Source organism: Aquarana catesbeiana, linkage group LG04 (assembly GCF_042186555.1).
Source record: "Aquarana catesbeiana isolate 2022-GZ linkage group LG04, ASM4218655v1, whole genome shotgun sequence".
Lineage (NCBI taxonomy): Eukaryota > Metazoa > Chordata > Amphibia > Anura > Ranidae > Aquarana > Aquarana catesbeiana.
Window position 1 is genome coordinate 272,464,218 of NC_133327.1, and position 26,404 is coordinate 272,490,621.

General features: G+C 41.6%; 1 protein-coding gene across 2 annotated transcripts in view; it reads right to left on the minus strand.

Annotated features, from left to right (window-relative positions):
* Positions 1-26,404, minus strand: part of ABCC5 (ATP binding cassette subfamily C member 5) — a 207,397-nt gene that overhangs the window by 117,520 nt on the left and 63,473 nt on the right. For both annotated transcript variants that reach the window (XM_073626551.1, XM_073626552.1), the window contains exons 5-6: positions 16,670-16,817; positions 11,652-11,885 (exon numbers count right to left, since the gene is read on the minus strand). In XM_073626551.1, coding sequence (XP_073482652.1) covers positions 11,652-11,885; positions 16,670-16,817 — 382 coding nt within the window. The remainder of the gene's footprint in view (positions 1-11,651; positions 11,886-16,669; positions 16,818-26,404) is intronic.

The following is a 26,404-nucleotide window of genomic DNA, read 5'->3' on the forward strand; positions in this document are numbered from 1 at the left end:
CAGGAAATCTTGGTTATTTTCTGCGATTAAACGTATCTAGCTAAAATCTGTTTGCCCCTGAATGTGTGTCTGTCTGTGCACAGGTGATGAATGTTACCATGAGTGAACCACAGCGCTAAAAGAAATCCTCCAGATGAATTTGATTGAGAACTAATGAGACTGAAGATTTAAACAAGGAGGACACATCACTGCGCATGCTCTGAAGAAGCTTGCTACAAAGCGAAACATGTAAGCATCAGGTTATTATGTTAACCGTGAGGAGGACACCGGGACGGCCATCCGTTTATTCAGCCAAATAGGACTTTCTCCCCCCACCTCCCCTCTTAATTCCTTCGATCCGTCAGCCGAACCAGAGACTGACTACTGCAGCCACTATCACGGACGATATCTATGCAGCTTCACTGAGGACAAGATCTCCTGAAACAGTTGATCAGTGCATCCATCACACTTGGATCCCTTGCAGCGGCTGTGACGGAAACCCATGGATCACTATGATCCCGTCTAGATGCCGGTGGCTGTAAGGAATTTTTCAACTACAGGATATGGTGAGCTGTATGGTGCCTATTTATTGCTGCTAATATAGTCAGTTACATCCAACAAGTGCAATAAAAGTGTTACACTCAACTTGATACTATGTGTCACTAACCCACGATCTCTAAGCCCCGGTTCACACAGGGGCCGCACGACTTGCAGGTCGCCTCACTGAGGCGACCTGCACACGACTTCCACGGCGACTTGCAAAACTACTTCTGTATAGAAGTCTATGCAAGTCCCCTCAAGTCGCCCCCAAAGTAGTACAGGAACCTTTTTCTAAGTCGGAGCGACTTTCGTCGCTCCTATTAGAACGGTTCTATTGTACAGAACGGGAGGCGACTTGTCAGGCGGCTAGGTCGCCTGACAAGTCGCCCCTGTGTGAACCGGCACTAAGTGTCATATGCACATTTCCCAGCATGGAAATTGTCTCAGCAACAAATTAGCTGAACGGGACTAATAAGGAACTTTCACATTAAACTAGCACAATTTACAAATCCTTTTATTTATCTACACTGAAGATAACTGTCTTGAACATCAATATATCACTATTACTGGTATTTTTTCAGTGTTTCAGAATATTCATATCAGTAATCACTCTGGATCGGCCGATCGATTGTGATCTGCGTGTGTGTGTGTGTGTATGTGAGAGTGAGGTTATGAAAGGCGGGTTTTGAGAATGGTGGCCACCGCTGTCCCCCTTAGACATTAGGTCTTTTAATATGTATTGGATATAGGGATACACCCGTTTGTATTAGATTTTTTGAATTATTAAATATGTTTGGATATTTTTCTACAAGGATAATCAATAAATGACTAATAGCTTTACCACCGGCCTGTCCTCCTTGAAGAATTGCTGTGTGATTTTCATGAATTAGTTTTTATAGGTATATTTTCAATTCAGAGGACAACCAAATTTGGGGGTCTCCAATATCTATCTTATTTTTGGAAACGCCCCAGACGGTGGAACCAGTTGAATCTCTATAGGGCAAGGCTGATTTAAGGCCAATCGGTGCCCACTAGAGAACAACGGATGCTATTAAGGAGGAGCTGTTAACCCTCTCCCTTCTGTCTTTTTGCTTTGATATTTATGAATTACATCGTTATATTTTCTCAATTAGCAATATTTTTTGATTATATGCACACTGCACTTTGTAAGTAATTTTTGGGAAGTCGCACTGAAAAATCGTATTTGTGAATCGCATGCCTGTGAATTACATCGTTATTACTTTTTTAATTAGCAATATTTTTTGATGCTTATTTTATGCTAGATGTTCACAATTGATTGATTGGACACTTATGTTATCATGTGACATTGTTCACATTTTTTTCTTTTTATCTACTTGTCACGTGAGATTGGATTATTCACAAATATTACCATGTAACATTGTCTACATCTAATCTTTTCCACTCACTTGCTATGTGAGATTGGATTACTTTTCAGTGTTACACTTTGCACGTACATATCATTGTTGCACTTAGCTTTGCTGTCTGTTATTTTATTTAGGCCTTGGACGTTTCTATTGCATTTATATTTATCTATTTTTTCACGTTGTGACTGAGGTAGCGCTACATATTTTTATTATTTGTTTAGTAAGGTTATGTGAGTACACTATTGTATGTTGGCGGCTCCTTGTTTACTATATTTTTTATTGTGGTTCTTTGTGCATTAGTTATTATCCTTTTAATTACCAAGAACTGGACGTTCCTCCAAAATTTATGAAAAGACCAGAAAAAAATGGTCAGGGAGGCTGCCAAGAGGCCTACAGCAACACTAAAGGAGCTGCAGGAATATATGGTAAGTACTGGCTGTGTGGTACATGTGACAACAATTTCCTGTATTCTTCATGTCTGGGCTATGGGGTAGAGCGGCAAGACGGAAGCCTTTTCTTACGAAGAAAAACATCCAAGCCTGGCTAAATTTTGCAAAAACACATCTGAAGTCTCCCAAAAGCATGTGGGAAAATGTGTTATGGTCTGATGAAACCAAGGTTGAGCTGTTTGGCCATAATTCCAAAAGATATGTTTGGCATAAAAACAACACTGCACATCAGCAAAAGAACACCATACCCACAGTGAAGCATTGTGGTGGCAGCATCATGCTTTGGGGCTGTTTTTCTTCAGCTGGAACAGGTGCCTTAGTCAAGGTAGAGGGAATTATGAACAGTTCAAAACAGTCAATATTGGCACAAAGCCTTCAGGCTTCTGCTAGAAAGCTTAACATGAAGAGGAACTTCATCTTTCAGCAGGACAATGACCCAAAGCACACATCCAAATCAACAAAGGAATGGCTTCACCAGAAGAAGATTAATCGCTAGCCGACCAGCCACCGCAGTTATACTGCGGCAGGTTGGCATGGCTGCGCAAAATCGCCGTAGGTGTACGTTACTTCTTTAAGACGTCATAACAGGTGCGTGCCGCCGGAGGCGCGAGCACCCGCCGCGTGTCCTCGGAGCAGATGCATGTGCCTGGCGGGCGCGATGACCGCTGGGCACCCACGATCGCTCATGACAGAGTGAGAACTGGAACTTGTGTGTGTAAACACACAAATCTCGGTTCTCTCAGGGGAGAGGAGAGAGATATTGTGTTCATACTAAGTATGAACACTGATCTCTCTCCTCCCCTAGTCATTCCCATCCCCCCTACAGTTAGACCACACCCAGGCAACACAGTTAAACCCTTAATCGCCTCTAGTGTTAACCCCTTCCCTGCCAGCGACATTTATACAGTATTCAATGGCTATTTTTAGCTCTGATCGTTGTATAAATGTCAATGGCCCCAAAATGGTGTCAAAAGTGTCCGATCTGTCTGCCGCAATGTCGCAGCCCTGATAAAAAAAAAAAAAAAAAAAAAAACACAAAATAATAATAAAAATGACATAAATCTATCCCCTATTTTGTAGATGCTATAACTTTTGCGCAAAGCAATCAATATACGCTTATTGCAATTTTTTTATGTAGAATACGTAGAAGAATACATATGGGCCTAAACTGAGGAAAAAATTTTTTTTTTTTTTAATTTGGGATATTTATTATAGCAAAAACTACAAAATAGTGTTTTTTTTTTTTTTCAAAATTGTCGCTTTTTTTGAAAGCTCTAGTTGCGGGGAAAAAAAAAGGACATATATTTTGTTTGGGTACAACGTTGCACTACCGCGCAATTGTCAGTTAAAGCGATGCAACTAAGATCTGGCAGCCCTGGCTTGATATAGCAGACTCCTTTTGGAAGGACACTCCGCTCTCACAACTATATCCGGCCTCCCCTTGATGGGTTTTCTTTTTTTGTTTTTGTTTTGACGTCTAGGGGAGGCTGTAACCTTTGGATGGTGGGTCGTTTGTGTACCTGGAGGGACGGTGTGGTGGAGGCGGGGTGGGACAAGGTTTGCCTTTTTGTGTGATTGAGTATAGATGGGTGCATGTATGGTGTGGATGTTGTGTTCATGGAAATATCCCTGCTGTATATAGCATTGTGATTTTAGGTTGTGGTGCCCTACGAGGTCCACACTCATTACCCTTATGTGACCAGTGGTATACTTCATTCCTCCATTGAGGAATTTGGTAAATATGATGTATAACTATAACAGTTGGCCCCCGTTGGGCTATTGTACTTTCTTTTATATTTTGTAAAAGAGATTTGTTTATGAATGCATTTGTACTATCTGAACCTGTTAACTACTTTCTATCAAAACAAATAAAAAAACTATTTTGTAAAAAAAAAAAAAAAAAAAAAAAAAAAAAAAAAAAAGCGATGCAGTGCCGTATCGCAAAAAATGGCCTGGTCAGGAAGGGGGCAAATCCTTCCGGAGATAAAGTGGTTAAAGTTTTGGAATGGGCCAGCCAGAGTCCAGACTTCCACCCAATTGAATATCTGTGGGGTGATCTGAAGAGGGTTGTGCACAGGCGATGCCCTCGCAATCTGACAGATCTGGAGTGTTTTTGGAAAGAGTGGGCACATCTTGCCAAAACGAGATGTGCCATGCTGATAGACTCATAGCCAAAAAGACTGAGTGCTGTAATAAAATGAAAAGGTGCTTCAACAAAGTATTAGTTTAACCACCTAAATACAGGGCACTTTCACCCGTGACGAGCTGTCACACTTGTTATCATTTTCTTCACACAAATAGGGCTTGCTTTTGGTGGTATTTATTCACTGCTGTTTTTTTTTTGTTTTTTTTTGTTTTTTTTTAATAGTTTTTCTTAGTTTGTCAGTAAATTTTGTAAATAAGTAATTTTTTTTCCTTCACTGATGTGCGCTGATGAGGCTGCACTAATAGGCTGCACTGATGAGGAGGCACCGATATGCCGCAGTTATGCGCACGGATAGGCGGCACTGAAAGCCAGCACTGACTGGCATCACTAATGGGCACCAATTGCTGGCACTGGTGGCGCTTTATGGTAATCAGGGCACTGATGATCAGTGCCCCGATTACCTGTCCCCTGCAGGGAGATGCCGCTGATTGGCTCTCCTCGCCACACGAGTGAGGCAATGAGAGACGATTACCAACACTTCCGTGTTTACATGTGACCGGCTGTTATTGGACACAACAGATCACATGGTTAAAGACCCGCGTCATCGGCTCTTTACAGAGATCGGGGTTGCACCGTGTCCTAGCAGCAGGGCACATCAGCCCCCGTGAGAGCGGCCGTTCTGGGACTTTGTGATATGACGTCCACCCGGAACAAGAGCCGCACCACCCTGCTGTTATTTGATGGCGGACAGCAAGTGGTTAAGGGTGTGCACCCTTATGCAACCATATTATTAGTTTAATATTTTTACTTTCCTGCACCTTAAAGATTTCAGTTTGTTATGCAACTGAGTTGTACTAATTATAGGTCACATTAAAGGTGGAAAAGGTATATATATATATATATATATATATATATATATATATATATATATATATATATATATATATATATATATATATATACACACATATACACACACACACACACACACACACACACACACATATATACTTCCAAATGTTGTCTTTGTCCTTACTGGGGAGACCCACACTTATTTGTCCAAATGTACATTAGAGAGAGTAAAGGGAAACAAAAAAATTCTGATCTGAAAATTTGGTACAGACAACTGTTAAAAATAGGATTTTTAAAACAGCTTACCTGTAAAATCCTTTTCTTTGAAGTACATCAGGGGACACAGATCCATAGTAGTTACTATTTGGGTTATAGGCCACCTTCAGGTGATGGACACTGGCACGCCCCAAGACAAAAAAAAAGTGCACTCCTTATATAACCCCTCCCACTACTGGGAGTACCTCAGTTCTGTAGCAAAGCAATACACGTGTATACCAAGAAGGGAGGGACCTCTGTATCCCCTGATGTACTTCAAAGAAAAGGATTTTACAGGTAAGCTGTTTTAAAAATCCTATTTTCTTTTCATACATCAGGGGACACAGAGCCATAGTAGTTACTATGTGGGATGCCCCATAGCAATGCCAACTGAAGGTAGGGAGACACAACAAAAGTAGGGCACCAAGAGACTAGAGGACTTATACTGCAGCCTGTAGTACACTGCACCCAAAGGCGATATCCTCATGACCTTTAACATCTACTTGATAGAATCTGGTAAACGTATGGACTAAAGACCAAGTTGCGGCCTTGCAGATCTGAGCCATGGAGGCTTTGTGATGCACTGCCCAAGAAGCACTAACAGCCCTGGTGAAGTGCGCTTTAATATGAAAAGGAGGTATTTTCCTCTTTAAACCATAAGCTTGAACAATCACTTGACAAATCAATTTAGAAGTGGTAGATTTCGACGACGCCTATCCTCTTTTAGAACCATCTGGCAACACAAACTAAACATCTGTTTTACGAATCTGAGCAGTCGCTTTTAAGTAGACCTTGACCGTTCTCTTCACAACAAGAGAATGTAGTGACTTTTCTTCCACAGAATGAGGTTCTGGAAAAAATGAAAGCAGAAAAATATATTGGTTTAAATGAATACCTGACACTACCTTCGGTAGAAAATTAGGATAAGGCCGCAATACAACCTTATCCTTATGAATAATCAAATATGGCTCTTTACAGGAAAGACCAGCCAACTCTGATACTCTCCTTGCAGAAGATATGGCAACCAAGAAAACTATTTCCCTCGCCAGGAGGATCAAGGGAATATCTTGAATCGGTTCAAAAGGCTGTTTCTGTAAAGCCGACAGGACTAAATTTAAGTCCCAAGGTTCAGGGGTGACTTAACTGGGGGATTAATCCGCGTTACCCCCTGGATAAGGTTACGAATCAGAGTGTGAAGCAAGTGGTCGTTGAAAAAACAGATAAGGCTGACACCTGGCCTTTGATAGTGCTCAAGGCCAGCTTCATTACTGATCCCATCTGTAGGAACTCAAGGATCCTACCTATGATATATTTCCTGGGTTGCCAACCCCTGGATTCACACCAGGAGACATATGCCTTCCAGACTCTATAATATGATTCTGGAGGCCGGCTTCCTAGTATTAACCAAGGTACTACTGAAGCTGACAGCCTACGGTCCTTTAGAATGTGGGTCTCAATAGCCAAACCGTAAAATTTAGCGTTTGTAAGGTAGGATGGAACACCGGACCTTGCGAGAGAAGGTCTGGCCACGGGGGGCAGGGTCCTCTACCGCCATCCTTCTGATCTTGGCAAACCAAGATCTCCTGGGCCACCAGAATCACCTCCTTTCCCTCTTGCTTGATCCTGCGTAGAAGACGCGGAAGCAGCAGAACAGAAGGGAAGCCATAGATGAGTGAAAACTGATCCCATGGAAAGACCAAGGCATCTGTTCCGTATGCCATCAGATCCCTTGTCCTTGACAAAAGTTGTTGATCTTGTTGTTGAACCTGGACGCAAACAGATCCACGTCTGGAACTCCCATTTTTGGAATATTGACAGAAAGATGTCGGGGTGAAGGGACCATTCTCCCAGGAACAATTGTTGGCGACTCAAGTAGTCCGCCTGAAAAATTCCCCATCCCTGGAATGAAAACTGCTGATAGGCAAGGGATGTTGTTTTCTGCCCAAGACAGAATATGACTCACCTCTCTGGGCCGCACGACTCCTCGTGCCCCCTTGGTGATTGATATAAGCCAGAGCTGTGGCATTACTGGATTGGATCCCGACAGGATAATTCCATAGTCTGAGTGTCCAGGCCTTTAAGGCCAAGAGTACTACCCGAATCTCTAGAATATTGATGGGCAAGGTCAACTTTGATTTGGACCACTTCCCTTGAACAGACGCTTCTTCCAGGACTGCTCCCCAGCCCAAAAGGCTGGCATCCGTTACTAATTTCCAGGTAACCGGTAGAAAGGATTTTTCTTTTTGAAGATTTTTAAATATTACCCACCAATTGAGGCTCTGATGCACTTTGGCGGATAAACACATCGGGAAGTCCAGAGTTTTGACCTTCTTGTTCCAAGTTGACAGGATACGGTTCTGCAGCAGTCTTGAATGAAACTGCGCATAAGGAACGGCCTCGAAAGAAGCCACCATTTTTCCCAATAAACTCATGCAAAGATGAATAGAAGGATTCTTCTTTATTTTGACCAACCGAATCAGTTCCTTTAAAGAACAGATTCTTTCCTGGGGCAAAAATACTCTTTTCTGGACTGTATTTATGATCAGCCCTAAGTACTGCAATCTCCTTGATGGTTTTAAGGAGGATTTTTCTAGGTTGAGGATCCAACTTAAAGTATTCCAGGTAGCTGACTGCGGTGACCAGACTTTGGTTTAAACGGGCTACCGATTGATCTATCAAGAGTAGATCGTCTAAGTAGGCTAGTATCGTTATACTTTGAACCCTTCACCTGGCTAAAGGAGGACCCAGAATCTTTATAAACACTCGAGGTGCAGTAGCTAGCCCGAAAAGGTAGAGCTACAAACTGGAAATGAAGATTTTCTACCTCGAAGCATAGAAATTTCTGGTGAGTGGGGAAGAGTTTAGATCTTTGAGATCCAGAATGTCCATTTGGATTTAACCAAACCCCAACCTCTGCTCTTACATGGGGACCACCATGACCACTTTTGACAGAAAAAATGGTTGAATGCTTGAGAGAAAGACTTCTTTTTCTCTGGATCCTTAGAAACATTTTGATCTGAGAAAAAAAACGAGGAGACAGGAACTCTTGGAACTCCAGCTTGTAACTTGGAGCTATTGAGGAAGTCCCCTATTCATTTTCCTGTCAGATGCTTGAGAACTGCAGAATTCCCCCTATTGAGCAAGCGGGACACCTCCTCATAAGGAGGCTTCAGTATCTTGTAGGTTTCCTCCCCAAAGACCTCTTTTGTCCCTGGGGTTAATTGTGACGATTACCTTTTGAACCTGACGGTGGAAGCCATCGTGACTACCTGGAGGCTGATACCCCTGGCACAAAAGAAGGAGCTTTAAAAATGTATATATTTACTCCTTTACTTAAATGGCAAAAGAGGGTACTTTTCCCACTAGAATTTCTTTGGATGAATTATCAAAACATTCTCAAATAGCTGTTTCACCGCAAAAGGAAGACTAGCCAGGAGCTTCTGCATGGTGAAAGGAAGTTTATCCTCCGCTGACGTGCGTTTAGCTGTTTGTTTTAGCAACAATGTGCACAGAATGGTGTATAGCACCAGGTATTGCCTGGCGGTCTCCCATACAGGTACTAACCAGGCCTGATCCTGCTTAGCCTCTGAGATCAGACGAGATCGGGGCTTTCACAGTGATGTGGCCGTAGGCATCTCAGTAGTTGTGCGTTTGGCTAGTTTATAAGCAAGCACCTGCATGAGGACCTTGTGGAGGTTCTACAATAGAAACTCACAAAGCAATTATTGCAAACATAAAGCTGCCAGATCCTGGGCCTGCTAAGCAGGATACCTGAACACCTGTTAAACTGGCCTCACAATGATTAAGCAATTACTGTCAGCGCAGGCTGCTCAATCTTCTAGAGAAAAAAGTGTTTTTTTTTTAACAGGCATTCCAACATTTTATCCGTTGGATGCCTAAGCATTTGAGCATTGTCTGCTGAACAAAAGCTCTTATTCACAGAGGGGCAGTGAAAGAAAACGGCATTGCCGAATGTTTTCAGTTCTCCCTTATACTCAGCCTTATGAAGAGGGGAAGAGTTCAGCCCAGGTGGGGGTGTCTGGAGGAAGCAAAAACCTCCCAAACTTACCGGAGGTCTGCCTGCTGGCTGGAGAAAGTCTGCTGCTTCCGTGACACAGCGTGATCTCTGAGAAAAGCATGAGAAGGTACGTGCTCTATACAGCCCCCAGTGGGGACACTTAAGCATAACAACATTTACTTTAAAGGAGACAATTCATAAGAAAAAAAAAACATTTACTTTAAAGGAGACAATTCATAAGAAAAATGAAAAAATTTCTTAGAAAAACTCCACTTACCTTTCACGCCGCAGGGTTTTCTGTGGTAAACCAACAGACCCAATCTTCACCCTTCACGGTAGGTTCCATTAAACCTTAATCCTCGAGGAAACCCACAATCCTCGACCTGCAATAGCACCACCGGCAGTAAACTTTATGGTCTTAATACCAAAAAGTACTGGATTCTGGGGTCCAGCTCTCAAAAGAGGCATTCACAAGCAAAAACCTTGTTTCTTCGGACACGAGGCCCGGGTACCATTCAATTCGGCCAGAAAGACACCTTGAATGGATCAGTCTGCATAGCTAGCCCCAGTAAGAATTGCTCCAGAGGAGCTCAGCACATCTTTACTGCATGGCCAACACATAGACACTGTCAAAAAAACTGAGGTACTCCCAATACTGGGAGGGGTTATATAGGGAGTGCACTTTTTTGTCTTAGGGAGTGCCAGTGTCCATCAACTGAAGGTGGCCTATAACCCACATAGTAACTACTATGGGTCGGAGTCCCCTGATGTATGAAAAGAAAGTGAATCCCCCCCCCTTATTTTGGAGAGATTTGCACTAATTTTATGCTGCATCCATGGTATAGGAAGTTAGAAGAAACAACCCCCCCCGATTTTAGAAAGAACAATAAAACCTGACAGATGTTATGTTCCCCCACTCTGACCAAATAAAATAAAAATATATATACTGTGTACAGAATGTGTATAAAAGCTTTTTTACTTGGGTACAAGGCTGGGTGGCAGATAAATATAATTCAGGCAGAATTAGAATTGTATATTAAAGTGGAGTTCCACCCACTTTTGAAAGGTGGTCTTAAACTAAAGACCACCCCTCATTTTTGGATAATTAGGATGTTTTTCTCTTTTGTACCTTTTTTAAAGTACTAAGTGTACTTTAGTTCTAGGGCGGCCATGGCCCAGAACGCCCTGTCCTCTGTGTGTCCCAGAAGATAAGCAGGCCATTCACAAAGCGCCGCGAGACTTGCGCATGCACAGTAGGAAACCGGCTGTGAAGCCGCAAGGCTCCACGGCTGGTTTCTTTTAGTTACAATGGCGATGCCTGCACCCGAGCCGATGGACGGATCAGCCTCGGGGGAGGGGGGCACATCACTGGCTCCCTGGACAGGTGTTTGTAGCTGCTGACTTAAAAAAAAAAAAAAATTATATATATATATATATATATATATATATATATATATATATATATATATATATATATATATATATATATATATATATATATATATATATATTATATATATATATATATATATATATATTTGCAGCTGGAACTCCGCTTTAAGTACTGCACCAAATGTGGGAGTCCAGGTTTGTGGTTGATGTAGCCAATGTGTGCGCTGTTGTCAGTGCGTTTTTGTGAATGAATATGCTGACAGTTGCCACTCTCATAACGCCCTGAATAGTTGGTCTGGAGGACAACTAAAAAGGGACTGTGCAAGTTCTGTGAGGACTGCCTGTAATTCACCACCCTACTTTTAAACGTTCACTCAGAAATCCTTCTCCTTTGATCGGTGTTGACAGATAACTAGGCGGGTGGACGGGCTAACTATTAAACACTTCAGCTAACCCCAGCAAGGATTTAGATTGGGACAAGTGCTTTGTGTGCACAGGATTCCCTCTGGGAAGTACAAGCTCTCTTTTCTTGGTGATAGTTCATATTTAAATGTAAAGACTATGTACTTGTGTAATTATAGGACATTAGCATGTAAGCTCCACAGAAGTTTGTTGTAAAAGCATTTACTACACACCTCCCCCATGGATTTCTCCTTTATATTCTTCAGCTTCAGGATTTTCTTGAAGACCATAGTCAGGATTGCCCCTCGAAGCCGCGAACCAGTTCGATAATTCAAAGCCCAAGTAAGTGCTAGGGACCAGGAACGCACAACTTCAGTCATCAGGAGCCCAAAAACTAGGAGCAAGCTGTATGTGAGGTCTGATTCACTTTGCTGAGTATATTCCAAGAGGCTTTTCACTACGAATGCCTACAGGGAAAAAGGCAGGGGGCATGAGGTCCTGCTTCATTTCTACTGCACGGTATTGGCAACTATTATGTTAAGTTAGAAACCTGCTAGCGTTCTGCGCATAACTCAGTAAAACCAAAAAATGTTCAAGCAAATGTGTAACATTTTGTGATATGCTGATCTATGTTCAATAATAGGAAAAGGCAAAAAAAACCTGCTCAAACTAAAGCAGATTAAGATCACCTTAAAATAAGCTGCAATTTCATTACACAAATGCCTCAGAACTCAAAATATTCTAACTCAACATAATCTTGCTCAGGCCAACAAGGCAAAAATAATAGATTTTTAAAAAAAAAGTAATGCATTAAAAACAAATAAAATAAAGAAAACTTTAATGCAATTACTTCATATATTTTGCTTTCAACGTGCGCATTGGATAGAAATTAACAATTGTACCTACAGTTGTACGGGGAAGAGAAGGACATTTTGGCAAAAAATTCCTGAAAATAAATATCAGCAGTTTATTAACACAGAAAAACGAAAAAAAAAGGAAACAAAAAAAAAAAGGAAAGAAAAAAGAAAAAACCAAGCATTGTAAACAAATTCAGTATGCTCATTAGAGGCTTACCCAGGAAACATGTATTTTCTTCGATTAAAGCAAAGGTCTCACTGGTTCATACTCCAGCCGGTGTTTTCAAACTGCTCTTGCCTATTTCTGTAATTTTTCTTTATTTTAAATAAAGCCATTACATTTAAACTATTTCAGAGCTATGGTATAAAAAAATCTGTTCAGATTAACTAGTGTTGGGTATAAAAAAACTATGAATTGAGGAAAAAACAAATTTTATTAAAAGGGGGGGGTATTCCACTACACAAATATATTAACAATGGCACAAGTTTTCTGTAACAGACTTTCAGAAACATACAGTTCAGATATAAAAGCAAGCACAAAACATACATTTCATAGCAGCATTTTAACAATCATTCCACAATTCAACTGAAAGTTTTAAGATGTTAAAGAGCAGAAACCCTGTCTATAGCAATATATTCGTATAGTGCTATTAATCTGATTCCTCGCAGAAGAAAAAAGATAAACGTAAGCTTTATCAATATGGCATCGAAGATTCAACCAAAAGATTGGAATGATAAACGGCTTTGAGTCTCTTCTAGTCCTTGAGTAACAGTCTGTAGAAGTAAGCCAAGCAATCAGCTGGTATGCTGCTGGCACAGATTAGAAGCTTTGGGAACGTATGCCATCAGTAGGTACAGGAAGAACCTGAGGTTACGCATTACCCAGCCTGCCTTTCCTGTTTTTTTTATGTTTTTTTTTTGTTTTGTTTTTTTTGTTTTGTTTTTTTATTTACAGGATGAGTCCGATGAGTCCATGTCCTCAGAGGCTTCCCCAGCCACCCATGATGGGGTAACTCTTTTAGATCATGATTAGAGGGGAGAGCAGCACTTGGAAAGGCAGACAAAAATGCACGTGATTGCTTGTTTGGAAAGGCAACACTGGAATACCTGCTAGTATGAAATTTTGTCAGTTGGAGGATGCATCAGCCTACTTAACACTTAAGTGAATAAAACGTAAAAACAAACAAAAAAAAATAAATACATTACAGAAAACAAAAAGCAACAACGACTTAAAAACCTGCATCAAAAGACCTTGCACAAGGACTGAGAGGGGTAGCTTCTTCTAGTCAGGCAGTAACTTGAGCAAGGTTACAGTTGTCCTTTATTATTACAATAAAAGGCTAATCAGCATTCAAGCCTATCATAATGCTTGCCAGATGAACAAAAACAAAATGAATTATGGTAAGCAAATAATAAAAGCACTGTTAAGAGTTAATGAGAAAATCGTTGCAGATTAATGTTACCATAGGCATAAGCTTCTTGTGGTTGTAAGCATTCCCGTGGAATAAACAGGACCTTACCTTAATCTTGCACCGCGCAGGTTTCTGCCCAAGTTGCCCGGCTCAATCTGGCAGCAGAACTGTCACCCTGGAAATTCTAAAGAATAGCTTCTGTCATTGGGTCCACTACAGAGGTTACGTTAGTAATGATCCCTCTTCCCACCCAACCAGAAGTCCAGTGTCTCACCTGGAAACTAGCAGAAGCTGGACAAACAACAAGCATGTACAACCAAATTCATTCATGTTTTGCTATCTCTTAATAGTCATCTACAGCTTGCTTAAAAGAAAAACAAAACACAATAAAAAAACAAAAACCAAACAAAACATTGTGCCAGTATGTCATCTTTAAAAGGTAGGTACATATTTTTCAGGATTTTTGCACAACTACACAGTAAATGTGCAAAGACTCTTTAGCTTCTCCCCTTTCCTTATAATAAATTTCTTATATGTTAAAAATCAATTATGAACTGCAATTATGACACTGGGTGGCGAGTTCACATGTGCCTAAATCTACAAAAATTAAGACACTTCTTGGTAACAAAGAGCACGTTCGTAAATCAAAACGGTAAACTCACAAGACTCTACACATCTTTAGCATGCATAAAGTATAATGCCGCGTACACACGGTCGGACTTTTCGTCTACAAAAGTCCGACAGCCTGTCCGACAGACTTCCGACGTACCTTCGGCGGACTTGCGGCAGACTTTCTTACGAACGGACTTGCCTACACACGACCACACAAAAGTCCGACGGATTCGTACGTGATGACGTACACCGGACTAAAATAAGGAAGTTGATAGCCAGTAGCCAATAGCTGCCCTAGCATGGGTTTTTGTCCGTCGGACTAGCACACAGACGAGCGGATTTCGGGGTCCGTCGTACTTACGACGTAAAGATTTGAAGCATGTTTCAAATCTAAAGTCCGTCGGATTTGAGGCTAAAAAAGTCCGTTGAAAGTCCGGAGAAGCCCACACACGATCGGATTACCAGCCAGCTTTAGTCCGTCAGCGTCCGTTGGACTTTTGTAGACGAAAAGTCCGACCGTGTGTACGCGGCATAAGGGTTTCTAGCAGTCAACAAACGCAGAAGACAAACTGTAGCTTAACATTAGAAATTAATAACAAAATACTAGAAACAAAGCACACAAACAAATAACCTAGGCAAGAGATCACATTTTTGTTTCACGAAATTTAAATCTTAACTTTTTAATCCTTACAAACCAAGATCTTTAACCCCCTTAAAGTCATTACAGATTCAAAAAGTAACTTTGGGAAATATACTCGGTATGAAGCACACACATTCACCAAGGGTGCAACATTAGTTGAAACTAGCTGAAGAATTAAGGGTACCAGGTCTTGCTTGTCAATAGCACAACCTAACTACAAACTGCTGGGAAGCTAGTCTTGTTCCTGTGATGGCAACAACAGCAAAGCATTACTAATGTGTTAAGACAGCTTTAAGGGTTGGAGAACCATTACTGAAAAACAATGAATCTGTCTTTTTAGTCTACCTAATACTTGGGAAACTCAAGCGAAAAAAAAAACCACACACAAATATATTATGATATACCCACTGCCTGCTTCATCTTCAACTAGACAAATCCTAGCACAAAACAATGATAAATTAGATACAAACTCATGCAAACTTAGAAGAGCCATCATTCTGCTGGTATGTTAACTAATAAAAAAAGATCACAATATGGTCAGTTACATTCCAGGATTAAATTCACATCAAATCTCTCCTCTGAAAGAGCACTAACAAAAATTCATGTTTGTATAGCTATCAACAGCACTTTTCTTTTCTACTAACAAATGATTTGCATGCTGTCCAACTGGCTCTATAAGTAGTCAAGGTATCAGTCTACCAGATGAAAATATGTTAATGTATAATACAACTTCATAGACTATGTTCCTAAGCCTACACCCTTAAAAATAAAGCATTTATAATCAAAACAGAGCAGAATCTGCATTCTTAATATTTAGTCGCATGTGATCTTGAGTAAAAGCCCAGGGAAATAAAACACAGCTCAGCAAATATACTTACTACATTTCTTTACCACTGTGCAGCTATTCTGACTGTTTAACAAAATACAGTTACAATCTTGGAGCACCCGCCACCTATGTAGTGTAACAATGACAGAAGCTCTTCTTAATAAAGTTTGATGGTTAAGGATTTAAATATCCCCAACTAGAAGATTAACTAGATCGGACTCAACATGCCCTAGCAGGAGCATTCCAATGACTCTTCTAAAACAATACAATTATACAGAAACTGGAAGAGCCACTTAAAAAGTTTAAGAATGAAAATTAAAATAAAAAAATCCATTATGCTATCAAAATTAACGGATTCATTTTAAAAGAGCCCAATATATATGTACTTACCAACTCACTGCAACTTCGTCTTTAAACAGCACACTGAAAATTAGTACTAAAAGCAGTGAAATTGTTCTACACGCTTATACAAACCAGCATACAGTAACATTTTTATAAATCGGATAATATATCTGTCTTACTAAGGTGGTAAGAAATTAATACAAATGCATGCGCATGTGGTATATGCCCCATGACTGCATAAAAAATAAAGAAACACTTTTGCCATTCAGTAGAAGGCAAAATATGTGCCAGAAGCTGCAATCACTTATGCTGCCTCCAGCTAAACATATGGTTGCAAATGATCCAATTCTGTCTATTCTGAACTACAATAAATTGCTAACTGAATCATAAAATCGATAAGCTAAAAGATAATTATACTAAGGGAAGTACAAACTCACTGTTTACATGAAAAACATAAAAAAATTAACTGTACAGACCTAAACTTAACTTTTAAAATACATAAAAAACAGCCCTTGGGATAGCAGTACTGGCGGGCACATGAAACCGGATGGAAAGTACTTACTGGACCAATGAAGCCAGCCAACTGGGTAAGCATCAGGCACATAATGGAGATAATTAGCCTGGTGCGACAGAATTTCCACACAGCACTTCGAAGAGAGGCCTCCTCTGCACCCCGCTCCTTCAGTTCCTCAAGCCACAGTTTCTCCAAGCTGTATGAAGTACATTTACAAGTCACTCACATGCATGTTAACTACGAAATAACATTTCAGCACACTAGTTTACACAATAAAAACCTTCAATAATTCAAATAAAACCTTACTGCTACAGCCCCTAATACCATCTAAAAAAGGTCAAAAGGTGGGGTTTGACTCTCAAATAAAACAAAATAAAATATATAAAAACGTACTCAAAATTAATTTTAAAACAAAAATTACCTTTTTCCTTCTTCACTTAAATAGGTTGTAAACCTTCACGGTTTTTTACCTTAGCGCATTCTATGCATTAAGGTGATAAACGTTTTGTGCTGCAGCACCCCCCCAGACCCCCACTTTTTCTTACCTGAACCCGATCATTCCAGCGAAGGGGACAGGCACAGCAGCTCCAGCCACTGTCTTGGGTCCTCATTGGCTCCCGCTGCTGTCAATCAAATCCAGAGACATGGGGGCGGGGCTTAGTCCTGCTGTCTGTGTCAATGGACGCAGCAGCGGGACTTGGGAGCGAGCCTGCATGAGTGCCCCCATGGAATGTGGCTTCTCTGTGGGGGCACTCAAGAAGAGGAGCCAGAAGCGCCCCCGGGGGACCTCAGAAAAGGAGGATCAGGGCCGCTCTGTGCAAAACCCTTGCACAGAGCAAGTATGACAAAAAAAATGAAGCGTTACAGTTTACAATCACTTTAACCTACAAGATTTAGAATTGACAATCATAAGTGATCCCTGGGGAAATGTGATCTACATCTAAAATGAGCGCTTTACTGGAGCTGGTCTTCAAGTCAGGCAGCCCATAGATGAATAGATTTTCTTACCTTCCACCACGGATGGAAGGAAAGAAATTTGCCTGAATCCCTCATCATGACAGTAAGTGAATGTCTCCCGCACTGCTACAGTGTTCTGCCAGAAAAGGGAGAAGCACACAGAGAGCCTTCCCGGCTGGCAGAATGCGATTACTGCTAACGGCTACAGCCGCCGGCAGGAAAGCGCAAGCAAAAAATCTGACAGATTGGTTGTACCCATGTCGATCAATGGATCGACTTGGGTACAATCAGCCTGCCCATACATGGATTGAAATTCCAGCAGTCCCTGCTGAACTTTAATTCATGTATGGCCAGCTTTACAATCCTCAGTTTATGCAACCTGTGTATCAACAGGATAATGGAAAACATTGATGTACTTATGGTGTATGCATTCAAAATGAGTAAACATTCTTAAAGTGGACGTAAAGCCTAATACTAAATTCTCCCCTGCAATCATTAAATTTGAGCCTTATGTCTCAAAATGAAAAAAAAATCCCAGTTTTTCTACCTTTATTTTGCAATATCCAGTGCCATCACATGGCTTCAATCCCTCTTCCTTCTGAGTCTAAGAGCAACAAGTGGGTGTGGTTACCGAAAGCTAGTGACATCAATTCCAGGGAGAGACACTGTTCCTGTGTAGTCAGTGGGCGTATACAGGATGGGAGGAGCTGATCACAGGTTCCTGCCCAGTGTTCTCTCATCAATAAGGATGCATTGTACATCCTAATTCATGAGAAAATGAAGACATTTTAAAAAAGTGGAATAGGAAGTAATTCCTGCGCTAAACCCCAAACAAATAAAGGAAAACAAAAAGCAACTACATAAAATGTGACAAACATGTGAATACAGAGAAATGCAAAATGTAGCGCTGACAAATATACACAAATGATGACCGTGTGTGAAATAATAATAGAATTAAAATAAGTAGTGTATGCAAACGTCCATCTGCAAACAAAACAATATATGTGATAAACCTCAAATAAGAATATAATCAAAAAATAGTGTCCAAAAGTGGAAACAAAGAGTCCAATAAAACTAATCAGGGACACAACTCTATCCATGGAGGAAACATCCAATGGGGGGATCATCAAACACTGAATGAGATGTGGGTGCTCTTACCGGATAAGGTGGACTCTAATGCCGGCAGCATAGAGTCAAACAGGCAATGTGCCAAATCGGGCAAGTATGTAGATAGCCAGGTGGTTGAAGCCTCCAGGGAAGGATCCAAGGGGATAATGGATGACTTCCGGGTCCGCCCGATTTTAGGACCGTCAATGCTGGATCTTGATGGTAGGTTCAAAGTACTGACATCCACTCACATCCAGACGATATGTGGGAAGGAAAGGATATGCTTCCACATAGTGCAGGTCAAAAAGGGTTGTTTATTGCTAAAACCACCATACAGATAAAAGTGATCAAAAACGATAAAAACGGAAGGCAATGTAGAAACTGACAACGCTCCTACGCGTTTCGACCAATGGGCCTTCAACAGGGGCATAAATTACCTCTTCCACACTGTGTATATATATATATATATATATATATATATATATATATATATATATATATATATATATATATATATATATATATATATACATACATACATACATACATACACACACACATATATATATACACATACACATACATACACACACACTGTTAAATAAACAAAACGCAAGACCAATCAGCGAAAAGGGCTACAGAGAACCTAGGATTGGGCAGAGGATGGTCACATGACCAACACCGACCAAGCCTCACTATGAAGTCCAATGGGGGGTAAGGAGCTCGGAGCACGTGTTGGTGTTGCCCAACCAAAGGAACACACACCAACGTGACCGAACAGTCACCTGACAAACCAGATGAGAAGCGGCTTGTCAAAAAACCTGCGAAAACACGGGTCACGAGTCACGTGACAAAGAGCATGACACGTGACCACACAGGAAAGAGTCAACCACACAAAGCCCGCGAAAGCAGGCCCTGGGGTCACGTGACGAGCTCTGAGGTCACGCAACGTCACATGACCGGGGCTATGAGAAACTCAAGTAGAAAACATAAAACAAGAAAAAAAAAAAAGGTGGGGGTATAAATCTATGAAGCATGTGAGGATCAGAGTGGCCAGAAAACATCCGCCATCGGAACCCACACAGGGGCAAAAAATGACCTCCATGTCTCGAAGAGACAAGCGAAAGGAAGGGAGCAAACCCGGTGAGGGGAAATGCTTAATTATCAGACCGGAAGTGGTCTAAAACTCCGGAAATGGTCACAAACACTGTATACAGCAGTCACAAAAGATGTCTCTAATATGTGACATCTAAAAAGTAATAAAGATTAAAATAGCAAAAATGAAATAACAAACCTTGGACAAAGCAAAATCAAAATAAACATGGAAAATGAAATGGAAGAAATAAATCTTAAAACCTAATATCAATTAAGTGAGACAAAGACGATGAAAAAATGGGAAGAATATATAAGATATACTCATATGCAAATTAGTAAGAAAATGAAGGCCGGGACCCTAAGATCGATTAATAAATAAGTTGAGGTCCCACTCCACGTTCAATCCAAACGGGAAGTAGGACCTGAGCTTATATTTCCAGTAAGTCTCTAAACGGGAGACCTCGTGAAGGCGTGAGTCTCCCCTCCAATGGGGAATAAACTTATCAATCACTTGGAAAAGTGTACCAGCGGGATCCTTATTGTGATGTTGCAAATAGAGACTGGGTACAGTATGTTTGCTTTTGCCACTCTCAATGCCCGCAATATGTTCATTCACTCGTGTGGAGAATGTCCTGATGGTGCGGCCTACATATTGCTTTTTGCAGGGGCAAGTCAGCAAATATACAACAAATTGAGTAGCACAGGTGGCAAAAGGTCTCATGGAATAAGTGCGTAGAGTGACAGTGGACAAAAACGTGCCTGTTTTGTGTCTCCCTGCAATGTTGTGAACACACACGTTACATTTTCGGCACGGGTAATAACCCTTACACTGTGGAAAGAAAGAGACCTTTCTAGGGGGGTTGATCACATTGGGAGCAATTTGCCCCTGTATTGATCGCGCACCCCTAAAAATGACTCCAAACCCTGGAAGGTGCTCAGAAGCAATAGAATTCTGGGCCCTGTTCTTCCCGAGCAGGCTGGAGTCATTTTTAGGGGTGCGCGATCAATACAGGGGCAAATTGCTCCCAATGTGATCGACCCCCCTAGAAAGCTCTTTCTTGCAACAGTGTAAGGGTTATTACCCGTGCCGAAAATGTAACGTGTGTGTTCACAACATTGCAGGGAGACGCAAAACAGACACCTTTTTGTCCACTGTCACTCTACGCACTTATTCCATGAGACATTTTGCCACCTGTGCTACTCAATTTGTTGTATATTTGCTGACTTGCCCCTGCAAAAAGCAATATGTAGGCCGCACCATCAGGACATTCTCTACACGAGTGAATGAACCTATTGCGAGCATTAAGAGTGGCAAAAGCAAACATACTGTACCCTGTCACTATTTGCAACATCACAATAAGGATCCCACTGGTACACTTTTCCAAGTGATTGCCAAGTTTCTTCCCCATTGGAGAGGAGAGTCCCGCCTTCGCGGGGTCTCCCGTTTAGAGACTTACTGGACATATGAGCTCAGGTCCTACTTCCCATTTGGATTGAACATGGAGTGGGACCTCAACTTATTTATTAATCGATCTTAGGGTATCGGCCTTCATTTTCTTACTAATTTGCATATGAGTATATCTTATATATTCTTCCCATTTTTTCATCGTCTTTGTCTCACTTAATTGATATTAGGTTTTAAGATTTATTTCTTCCATTTCATTTTCCATGTTTATTTTGATTTTGCTTCGTCCAAGGTTTATTTGTTATTTCATTTTTGCCATTTTAATTTTTATTACTTTTTAGATGTCACATATTAGAGACATCTTTTATGACTGCTGTATACAATGTTTGTGACCATTTCCGGAGTTTTAGACCACTTCCGGTCTGATAATTAAGCATTTCCCCTCACCGGGTTTGCTCCCTTCCTTTCGCTTGTCTCTTCGAGACATGGAGGTCATTATTTGCCCCTGTGTGCGTTCCGATGGCGGATGTTTTCTGGCCACTCTGATCCTCACATGCTTCATAGATTTATACCCCTTTTTTTTTCTTGTTCTAGGTTTTCTACTTGAATTTCTCATAGCCCCGGTCATGTGACGTTGCGTGACCTCAGAGCTTGTCACTAGACCCCAGGGCCTGCTTTTCGGGCTTTGTGTGGTTGACTCTTTCCTGTGTGGTGACGCGTCGTGCTCTTTGTCATGTGACTCGCGACCCGCGTTTTCGCGGGTTTTTTGACATGACGCTTCTCATCTGGTTTGTCAGGTGACCATTCGGTCACGTTGGTGTGTATTCCTTTGGTTGGGCAACACCATCACGTGCTCCGAGCTCCTTACCCCCCATTGGACTTCATAGTGAGGCTTGGTCGGTGTTGGTCATGTGACCATCCTCTGCCCAATCCTAGGTTCTCTGTAGCCCTTTTCGCTGATTGGTCTTGTGTTTTCATTGTTTATTTATATATATATATATATAGGCAGTGTGGAAGAGGTGATTTATGCCCCTGTTGAAGGCCCATTGGTTGAAACGCGTAGGGCCGTTGTCACTTTCTACACTGCCTTCCATTTTTTTCGTTTGTGATCACTTATCTGTATGGTGGTTTTAGCAATAAACAACCCTTTTTGACCTGCACTATGTGGAAGCATATCCTTTTCTTCCCACATATCGTCTGGATGTGAGTGGATGTCAGTACTTTGAACCTACCATCAAGATCCAGCCTTGACGGCCCTGATATCGGGCGGACCCGGAAGTCATCCATTGTCCCCTTGGATCCTTCCCTGGAGGCTTCAACCACCTGGCTATCTACATACTTGCCCGATGTGGCACATTGCCTGTTTGACTCTATGCTACCGGCATTAGAGTCCACCTTTTCCGGTAAGAGCACCCACATCTCATTCAGTGTTTGATGACCCCCCCATTGAATGTTTCCTCCACTGATAGAATTGTGTCCTGGATTCACCGCACCAACATTAGTTTTATTGGACTCTTTTTCCACTTTTGGACACTATTTTTTGATTATATTCTTATTTGAGGTTTATCACATATATTGTTTTGTTTGCAGATGGACGTTTGCATACACTACTTATTTTAATTTTATTATTATTTCACACACGGTGGTCATCATTTGTGTATATTTGTCAGCGCTACATTTTGCATTTCTGTATTCACATTTTAAAAAAAGACCCATCCACACAGGACACAGGGGGGCTGGGAGGTGCAGTGCACATATACAGTATAGCTGTACAGAGCTTTAAATCAAGACTAGAACAGGAGAAGGGAGCTGGTCACAGGGGGAACTGTCAGTTTAGATATAGCCCCTTCTGGGTCTCTGCTCAGTCTACAATGATCACTATACATAAAGGAACAGTACAGGCAACCACACTAAGTCTAAGTTTCCACTAGTGCGTCATGCGATTTTGGACATACAAAGTCGCATGACAAGTCACAGCCCATTGATATCAATGACGCGCTTTCCAATCTATGCGACTTTGAAAAGGTGCCTGCACTACTTTGATGCGACTTTATCCCAGAGAGTTTAAAGTTGCACTCTAGCCTTAGGCTAAGTTTCCACTAGTGTGACTCTAAAGTTGCACGATTTAGAGTGCGACTGAGTGCAGCTTTGATCCAACTTTACACTCTTTGGATCAAAGTTGTATCAAACGTTTCATCAAAGTAGTGCTTGCACCTTTTCAAAGTCGCTGATTTTGAAAGTTTTGTGAACATACATACACTTTGAATGGACGGTTTAGGCATGCCCTCAAACAGTTTTGGAAAAACCTCAAAGGAGATGGTACGATTAGGTTATATTTTGTATGGACAGCCCAAGTTTAGCCATTAAATCTTTTTCTCTCATCTACTGTATATATAGCACACATGTTCAATTTGTCCTACAGCAGCTCTCAGTTTTCTTTCAGCAGCATCAGGTAGAGGAAGTTGGAAGAGGGCAAGAAACATACTGTAAAGCATGGGTGCACAATCTGTGCCCCTCCAGCTGTTGCTAAACTACAATTCCCTTCATGCCTCTGCCTTTGGGAGTCAGGCTTGTAACTGTCAGCCCTGCAATGCCTCATGGGATTTGAAGTTCCACAACAGCTAGAGGGCCACAGGTTGAGCATTAATGCTGTAAAGGTACATTAACCCTGGGTTTACACTAGTGCGATGCAGGAACCAGCGCAATTCCAGCACCGGTTTCCACATCGCTCCTCTCCCACTGGCAGTTCACACTGCCTTGTGCGAGCTGTTGCGGGTGTCATTTAAGTTAATGACACCCGCAGTTTAGTTTACAGATCGCAGTGCGAACTGTGAACTTGCACAGGAATCAGATCGCATAGGTGAAAACACCCATGCGATTCGATTCTAGTGTGGGGAAAAACAAGTCACTGCACTATTTTCTGTGCGAATCCAAAGCGAGTTCAGCCATACAACTGTATGGCCGAAATCGCATTGCTCAGAGATCGCATGTGATCGGCACCTGCAGTGAGGGTGCGAATCACATGCGATCTCAGATCGCGCTAGTGTGGACCCAGGCTAAAATTGAACTCAAAAAAAGGTATGAAAATATTTAAAACCAACAGCCTGGGTTTACACTAATGCAAATTTACAGCGGGTTTGATGCGTTTAGGAACACACAGATTCGCAGGTCAGGTAAAAAGCATAGTATTCCTTGGCTTGGGTTCACATCTATGCGTTGCGAATTTGGTGCGAGAAAAAACAAAAAAGGGTCCTGTGTGTGTTGACTGCAGGTGCGATGTGATTTCCTATAGTCCAGTGCGAATTTTATCTTCATAGGCTTCAATTGAACTTGCAGTAAACTCGCAGCACATAATTCACATCTCTGCAAATTGTTCACTGTCTGACTCCTGAAATTTGCGGTAAATTCACATCTGTCCACCTCAAACCACAAGGCAAATTCGCACCTCACACAGGACAAAAAAAAATGGATCAAGTTCGCAGTACATCGCACACCTTACCACACCTCCTCAATGCCGCTAAAAGCCTCATTCCTAGATATTGGCTAGACAGAAGGAGACCTACACTGCGGGAGTGGTTCAATAAGATAAATGAAATTCACTGCCTGGAATATTTGAGGTACAGTGAAGGGTTAGATATGGAAATCTACGAAGAGACATGGAGGAATTGGGTAAAATATAAGTCCTCACTCCAGGCGGCCGAGGTGTGGGAAACCTAGCTTGATGCCCTATTGTGAATATAAACTAGACGACTCACACTAAACAGTGTAAAAGAGAAGGATGAGGACTGTGACAGGTATAAGTCATGACAATAGGGGGATGAGTTGGGGGGTTAGGATGGGGGGGATGGGTGGGGGAACAGGGAGTAGTAGAAGGGAGGGGGGGTGGGTTTAGGAGCGTCATTGGGGAAAATAATTTCTAGGTGATATTTGTATTGCTTGTTTCTATTATTATTTTTTTTTAATAATTGGTTAATAAAGAAGGATAATGCCACAATGATGTGAATACGTTAAGGGACGAGATTGAACTGTAAAGTTGAAACTATATCTCCCATATAAACACTTCGCTAAAGTGGCAAAAAAAAAAAAAAAAAAAAAAAAAAAAAGATGGATTAACTCTGTGTGGCAAGACTGGGCTCAAATGATAGGAAATCTTATACTCTACAGTATGATATCAAAAATTATTTTTTTTCGGGTTTACATCCACTTTAATGAATTGTGGGATTTTTTTGCGCTTAGTTTGGGTTTTGTAAGCATTTTTTGCTTCTAGCTGCATTTGTAAAATAGCACTACATTTAATCAGTAATTAGCGGGGCACTTTGATGGGTTTAATTTTTTCATATAGTCTCCTCTTTTCTTCCCCTCTCTCTCATTTTCTCCCCACCTTTTTTTTTTCCTTCCCCCCCTCCTCCCCACCGCTCTTAATGCTCATAAAGTTTAATAGCACTCCAACTGGCTGCACAGTTCGGGACTATAGGCAATTTCTTTAATATTACAGACTATTCCACATTTCAGTATGGTGAGTGAAGAGGAGTCACATCTTCGATGCTGGATACACGGGAGGACTAAATCGAAGTTGAAGACTCTTATTCTATATGCAGTGGCCAGTTATAGCAATGTTCGTTATACTACATTGTTTATTGTTCACACACATACTTTAAAAAAAACAAAAAACACACTTTAACCATTTCAGCCCCGGAAGGATTTGCCCCCTTAATGACCAGGCTATTTTTTGCGTTAAAGGGGTTGTAAAGGTAATTTTTTTTTTTTAAATAACAAACATGTTATACTTACCTTCACTGTGCAGCTCGTTTTGCACAGAGTGGCCCCAAACCTGCTCTTCTGGGGTCCCTCGGCGGCTGTTTCAACTCCTCCCCGCAAGGACTCACCACCTTAATGCGAGCTCCCTCGCATGGTGGTTAGTTCTTGCGGGCGCGCTCCCGTGATACAGCCGGCGGCTATAGCCGCTCACTGTATCACTCGGCCCCGCCCCCTGGCGTGCCGCGTCATTGGATGTGTTTGACAGCAGCGCGAGCCAATGGCTGCGCTGTTTTCAATTCATCCACTGTAGCCAATCAGCAGCCAGGCTGAGCAGCGAAGAGGATGTCGGGAGCGAGCGCGCGACTTTTGAGGGCTCAGGTAAGTAAAACGGGGGGGGGGGGGGGGGCTGGGGGCGACGGTATTGTCGGAAGTTTTTTCACCTTAATGCATAGAATGCATTA